Here is a 7543-nt window from a genome sequence, read left to right as displayed (position 1 = left end):
GAAAAACTTTGTTTTTCAAGCGTAATGTCCCTGTGGTTGGCTAAGAAGGCCTCGAGCCCAGCTGTAGCTCTCTCCCAAGGAAGTAATTTCAACTTCAGCATACTCCAGTTCTACCCTCTTTTTATCAGTCTGGTATGTTGTACAGCCTGGGGGCTACCTACTGCCACATCCATCTGCACCTCATCCTCAAACTGCAGAGGCAGCCCTGCTGGGAAAGGCCAGGCCCTTGCTCTGAGTGAAGCACAAAGCTGCTCCTGGGACTGTGTCAGAAGCTGATAAACAAATGAAATAATGCCAGTGCTTCCTGGGTACTGAAGGGAACAGGCCATACCTGCTGCCACTCTAAGGACAGGCTCTATTTTCCAGCAGGAGGGGTGAATCTGATTGGTGGACCTTTAAAAGTTGCCTTTTGGGGACAGTACCGTGATGAGGCTTTGCCCCCAAGTTTGTGCCTTCTGCTGCCTACACTTAGGTCTGTGCTTCTGTTCCATGCAGTGCCACTGCCAGCTGCCATTGCTGGCCCCCTCTGTAGCCACTGCAGGCCCAGAGGGGATGTCTCATCCAATCCCTCCTCCTCAAATGAGAGGAAGGAAGATTCCTTCTGAGTACTTCTATTTCAATGAATGCTTCCTTGTTTGTTCACTCTAGAATGTAAATAGGACAGCGTGCTTGTCACAAAAAATAACACCAAGGGGGTTTTGTGTTCACAGAGATCACAGCTGACATGCCAGAGCTTGATGCCTGAAAGAAGCAGGGTTTTCCTAGGAATGTGCAATACATTGCTATCAGGAAGTACTGGTGCCCTAAAACAACCAGGCACTAGGCTCATCTGTGTTTTAACAGTGTCATGATAAAAAGATTCTGAGAAGCCGTTAAATGTTGTTTTTCTTATGACTTCTAAATAATTTCATTAATTATAAACTGGTATACCCTTTTCTTCCCTTAATGCAGAGGCTTTCTGCAGCCCAAATTACATCTCTTTCACAAACCTTCCTCAGACCTGCACCAAAATGTCCATTTAACAAAAGGCACTTTGAAACCTTTGCTTCTGTCATCATCGTCTTCTTTTCCCTCTAACCTCCTTCTGTCATCCCCTGTTACACTCAGCCTGAGTGCTGTGGGGCAAGGACACATCTCTCTAATTGTGTGGGCTCACCCACTTGAAGAGCAGGATGAAATACACATACACTGCCCTGAAACATGGACAAGAATAATTATTTCATACCCCCTGCCCCCCCAAATACTGGTAGCCTCTGGCACTGTGAGCAGTAAGTCCTTTCTTACCTTGTAATAAATGCCATTTCTAAGCCAAGAATTTGGGAAAGTTGTTGACATCCCCTTCCTCCACAGCCTTTTCCTGTTGACACTTAAGAATCTTTTGGAAGTCTCCTTCTAAAGAGTTTCCTGGTCTTTTAGTGAGACGTCAGTTTTACCTTAACGTCTGTTATTGGATCTGACTCTGTCATAATTGAAGATAAAAATAGCATCCCAGAAATATTCATCCATATAAACACATGGTCTACAAATAATTCAATATTTTGATATTGGCCTGCACTATTGGAGACAGAGAGCAGCCCCTGCTGTTCAGCTGCTACTGAGTTGGAGAAATATTCTCATCACTTCGGCGAATCTTGTCACTGTAGAAAATTTTTATTCCGCTTACACTTGTGCCATTAGCTAAGGAGCAACTGAATGAGAAACGGCAGACTGAAAACTTTTTTTTTTTTTTTTGCAATAAAGGATGAGGAGTGAGAGATTTGTCCATCTATACATTTATATTTGAACTTAAGAAGATGGTTTGTGAGTTACCTGGTGCTGCAGCCTTATTAGACTTTCTCTTCTTCCTGTGACATGTATTACACCAGTTTGCCATGTGCTCATCTGGTACAATGAGTATCAAATATTCCTATAGTACTTGCATCAATTAGCTGGAAAAAGAGTGGGTATTCAGTTATCATTAGATCATTTTAGTTAGTAGGGTGCTTTTCTAAGTGAGTAACAGAAAGCACTTAAAATTGAAAAGCCTTTTTTCCCCCCTCAGTGGGGGGAAAGGTGGTAAGGTACTGATTAGAGTCAGCTGCCACATCCAGCACCACAGGCACCTTCCTGACGATGGAGGCTTTAGCAAGGACCACTTTTTAAAGCCAAGGGCACACCTTCACTAACAGCCTCAGAGACATATGAATTGTGTCTACAACTACAATTCATAGGTGTGTTGTTCGCTGGCATTTCTCATACTTTTGAGAAACATCAGCAAGAAATTAATATGTGCTCTTCTTATACTCTTCAGTTCTGGGAGGATGAAATTCCTGCATGAAAGGCTGATCATGCTTCATTTCTGCCCTATAATTGGCTCCCTGAGGCAAATGTAGAGTCACAGCAATTACAAAGAAAAAGTAGGGTATCCAAATGCAGAGCCCTTCCTCTGCTCACCTCAGAAATCAAGGCTGAGAGAGGAGTCAAATTAGGGAGAAATGGGTATATTGTTTTATACTTAGCTTCATTTCCACACATATATTAAAGCTACTTTGGGCTATTTCATTTATACTGTTTTCAAGTGCACAGATCCAATAATCAAAGACATAATGCAAGCTGAAGTCCCACCGTTTGTGCACTTCACCCCTCTTAACATACCTATTTTAATTATGATGCTTCCTTCAAGAGTTTGGACACTCTGCCCATCATGGTTGTACCCCTTTGCTCCTGCTCCCTGCTGTTTGTTGCAATTTAAAAATCCTTCTCCATCTTTCATTTCATTCAGCCACTCCTCTTTGACAGTCCTCATTTGCCTCATCCAGTTTTCTTAATACCTCCAGGGATGGTGACTCCACCTCCACCATTTGCCTCACCACCACCACCCTGGGCAGCCCATTCCAATGCCTGAGCTGGATTTTCTCCTTTGAACTTCTCCTGCCTAACAGCTGGTGGCTTGTTCAGATGACCACTTGCTGACTGCTGTCTTTCACTTCCCTGGCCACTCTGGTGGTCCTGCTTTTTCAGGCCCAAAACAGCAAAGGCAGCTGAGATAAAATGCAGATAACAGCTGTGGAGCCTTGCTGCAGTACCACAGACCTGCCTTCCCCAGCCCTCATCACATCTGGATCATCTGTCTCAGAGATGATTTAGGCTCTCTCACTCTCCTTGGGACAGGGGCACGGTGTAAGCACGCACACAACTTCAGACAGCTGAACCAGCTCAGAATAATTCAAAATCACAACTTGGAACTGATTATAAGATTATAAACCCCCAAACCAGCTGCCCTTGTGAAACTGAAAAAGCATGCAAGTTCTCTTCGACTCCTCCCAACCATAACCCAGCTTTTACGGGAACAAAGTTTTAAATCACTTAAACAAGTGCAATTTCCCCACAGGCCCTTCCATGCTCTGTTGGGAAAGGAAAACCAAGCAGGCAGTTCTGTAGCACCAGTAACTACTGCTAATTCAGTAGTAAGGAGCTTCCCCTCATCACCACTTAGAGAACTGAGTTCCTCCTTTTGGGGATGATTAATTGGCATTTGTGCAAACACCACAAATAAGGAATCTCCTCATGACCTTTATTTCTCTTCAGTTTTGTAAGCAGTTGGGGTTCAGTTAAACAAGGTCAAATTGCAATGCAATAAACGTTTTCTATTAAAAAGTATTTGGAGAGGTCTTTCTACTTCAACACTTTCTACTAGCAAAACGTTCATTAAATATTGTGACTTTTTAAACAAGACTAATACAAGGCTGGTCCTTGAGATAGAAACCATCAGTAAAAGGATCTTATGCTAAAAAAAATCTGCAAACAGGAACTTAAAATTGTACAGAGCAGAGACCTTGTATTTAAGCAGAACAACTGCAGCAACCTATTTTTGAGGCTATTGGAACCCCAGTGTAATCTTAAAATACCAAATGAAACAATTGAAAAATAGCATCAGAAACTGAAGTTACTTACAGTCCTCTGGTTAAACCACTGAATTCAAAATAAAACACTTTTTAATCAATGAAAAACTATACCACTGTGCTTTGTGTGTGTGAAATCAAATGGTTTAAACTTGAGTGCCTTCATCCCAATTAAATGAATATTTAAGTGATGTAATTTTTCCCTTCTCTGCAATGTTCTGCCAACTGAGTAATTTTTAGGCATGAAAGATGCTTTTGAACCACTCTAGGTGCACATCTGATACAGAACACAGTCCTTTTTACAGCATTTTGATTTGCAGACTAAGGAAAATTATCAAGCACAAATCAGTCAAGGGAAAAAACAGCAAATCACTTACAGAGCTCTACCTCTTGCTTTAAAACAAGAAAGGCAGGGGAATTTACAATGTGTTTCTCCTCTTGTTACCAGACTGCTTGACTACTTCTAAATACGGATGAAGGTGGTTAAGAAGAGAGAAACCACTCCTTCCCACATTTGTAAAAATACTGAAGTACGTGGAGAACACTGGCACAGAAACTATATTACATGTACATTCACTTGTAAATATTTTTATGTAGCTTCAAACATAAAAATGTTGGTAATTTTACAGAATTCCCTTAGGTATCAGTTCCAGAATATGGTTACTTGTCCCAGAAAACAGTCTGTTAAGGTATTTTTATTTTGGAAGGTCATTTAGTGACATTTGTTGGCCACAGACCACTGTGTACAATTTCAGTTCTTTACCACAAGGTATTTCATAACAGTGAGGAACTGGTGCTAAACCACCTGGAAAAGGTCAGGAGGTAACATCTAATTCCACTTTTAATGAGGATAACCACTGACAGAAGTACTTTTTACCTGCCTTTTCATTTCTTGATTTTCTGTCTTCTGAAGCCCCCACAGCTACTGATGATCTGTTGATTGGCAAAGACTGAATAGGAAATTGCATTTTGTACTGGAATCATCCACCTCACAGATTCACCATGGGGTCTGCTTACCCACTGTGCCTGAACAGGTACACCATCTGCTTACTGCTTAAAGATCTGCAAGGGTTAATAAAATTCAGAAGAGAATATCATCAGTGACTGTGCTCCTGGAGAAAGATATGGATAACAGCGATCTTATCTAAGCTTTCCAACTTCAGTTTCAACCTCTTGAAGTCCAAATATCATTTTTATGACGCTACAAGCCTAGTGACAAAATAACATCTGGCAGAATAACTTCTCCAGAAAAGCTACATGAACAAGAAAGTACTACACAGTAAAATCTGACCGAACAGAACACTTGCCCTGACCCAGGCTCAAAGCTAGCTTGCTAAGGTTGGTCATGGAAAAAGATATGATTTCTGTCCCTCCCTACTTTTTAATTTAAAGTGTAGCTCCAGGAGAGCATTTCCCACTACGTACAGTGAAAGGAATTTTGCCGTTTCTGTGGGTTGAAAAATCTGGCCCTGTAGATACTTAAAACATTAAGATACCAGAGTGCTAAGGAGCAAAGTAAGTCAAAGAAATGCAAAAGAAATGGTGAGTTGAGCAATGAAGTTAGTGGTGGGGATTATCAAAATCTGTTCCTTTGTCTTGGCAAAGTATCGGCCACTCACAGGGTTCCTGAAAAGCAGGGCTTACTCGCAGGAGCAGTCCATGTCCACTGCTGCCCCGTCAGTGCCACTGCAGCCGTCCGGCCCCGGCGCGCAGCCCCCGCCCTCCACGGCCTCCCCCGCAGGGCAGCCGGGCACGCTCTGGCTCAGGCAGGCCTGCCCAGCATTGTCACCAGTGTCACAGCCGGCAGGACACGTCTCTGCTGACGCCCCATCGTGCTGGGCACCGCTGCCGTTGGTCCCGGCTACCTCCTCTCCCAAGTCTATGACATCAGCTGGCTGCTGCTCTGCATCAGGCTTGGCCGCCCTTGAGATTTGTGCTTCTAAGTTTCTCGTGTTCTCTGTGACTTCAAATTCCTGCTTCTCCTGTGCCCGTTGCTTCTCCCTAGTACTTAATTTAGCCTTTGTGGAATTCTTCATTTTTCTGTTGTGCATGTCTTCTTTGGAGAACCTCCAGTGAAACTGCAAAGAAGGGATCCAAATGTTAAAGACCATTAGAAGCAGGCCCACATGGACTTTTACTTTCCTGAGTAGACATATTTTGATGAGTTAGTTCTGATTAAAAAACTTAAATTTGAATTTGACCAGAAAAACCCAAGATTAAAAGAAGTAGCCTGACCAAATCAGATGGCCTAAGATGATTTCTGCCCACACACATAGCTCAGTTACAGAGAGGAAGGAGAGCTCAATGCTTTCTACTTCTGCTGTTGCTGTTGTGCCTGGTGGGTTCCTCTCTACACTGTGTGGAAGGGAAGAATATGCAAAGCTGCACAAGTGCAGACAGAAGAAGCAATCCCATGGCATTATTCCAGTGTTTTTCACCAGGTTAACAGCAGAACTAACACCACACCCACGACTATACCCGAACAGTAAAACATTCTCAACCTTCTGTATCAATGTCTTTTGATGAGAAAGCATGAGGCTGCTACTTGCAGCACTTCCACAGGACTTGCCACAGCCACCATTTCAGAACTGCTTTAACTACTATTAAAAAACAAAAAGGGAATTAGCAGTATCTTAAAATACTATCTTGACAGGTGTAACATATATATATATATATATATATATATATATATATATAAAGGCTGACAAATATGTCGCTATGATATCTGCCTCATTTGTCAAAAAATGAATCAAGCTTTCCCCAAGGAAAGCCAGACCACAGAGTTGTAGAATCATGGAATGGTTTGGACTGGAAGGACCTTAAAGGTCATCTAGTTCCAACTACCCTGCCATGGGCAGAGGCTCCTCCTAAAAGACCATGTTGCTCCAAGTTCCATCCAACCTGGCCTTCAACGCTGTCAGGGGGTGGGGCACCCACAACTTCTCTGGGCAACCTGTGCCAGTGTCTCACCACACTCACAGTAAATTTCTTTCTACCATCTAATGTAAACCTGCCCTCTTTCAGTTTGAAGCCATTACCCCTTGTCCTGTCACTACACTTCCTGGCAAAGAGTCCCTTTGTGACTTCCCTGCAGGCCCCCTTCAGATACTGGAAGGCTGCTGTGAGGTCTCCATGCAAACTTCTCTTCTCCAAGCTCAACTGCCCCAACTTTCTCAGCTTGTCTTCAGAGGAGAAGTGCTGTAGGTCCCCTTACCAACTTTGAGGCCTCTTCTGGACTTGCTCCATGGTTCCAGGTTACTGCTAAGCCATCCTACACAAGTTTGCTAAGTACCTCTGAATGTGCACAGCCATTTTTTCAGCAGTGTCAGTTGCTGATGGAAGCTCAGGAATGGGTTAGGAGGCAATATTTGGATGGCATAAATAATCTCATCAGGACATTCAGCAAACCCAGCCATGTTCAAAAAAGCCATTTTCTCCAGTGGAACTGGGACTGTGCTGAAGTTGGCCAAAACATTTTGTATTCATAAATTTTTGATCTAGCTATTTATTCCTTAATCAAAAAGCCATTCAAAACGTATTATTAGATTACAAAGCTGGAACAATATTCTTTCCTCCTGGTAGCCAGAACTTAAAGTAAAAGGAGAAGGGGGGAAAAAAAAGAAAGAAACTGGCTTTCACAAAACTCTTCTTGGTTTTACTTA

At 42.7% G+C, this 7543-nt stretch overlaps 1 protein-coding gene across 1 annotated transcript in view; it reads right to left on the bottom strand.

Moving 5' to 3' along the window:
• Positions 1-3532: 3532 nt before the first annotated feature.
• RFTN1 (raftlin, lipid raft linker 1) overlaps positions 3533-7543 on the bottom strand; it is a 94969-nt gene continuing 90958 nt past the window's right edge. The window contains exon 10 of the mRNA XM_039703312.1: positions 3533-5959. Within this exon, the coding sequence (XP_039559246.1) occupies positions 5522-5959 (438 nt within the window). The 3' untranslated portion in view covers positions 3533-5521. The remainder of the gene's footprint in view (positions 5960-7543) is intronic.

This window comes from Passer montanus, unplaced genomic scaffold (genome assembly GCF_014805655.1).
Source record: "Passer montanus isolate IOZ18808 unplaced genomic scaffold, ASM1480565v1 scaffold10, whole genome shotgun sequence".
Taxonomy (NCBI): Eukaryota; Metazoa; Chordata; class Aves; order Passeriformes; family Passeridae; genus Passer; species Passer montanus.
The sequence above is the reverse complement of the archived record's forward strand: the minus strand, read 5'-3'. Positions and strand labels throughout refer to the sequence as shown.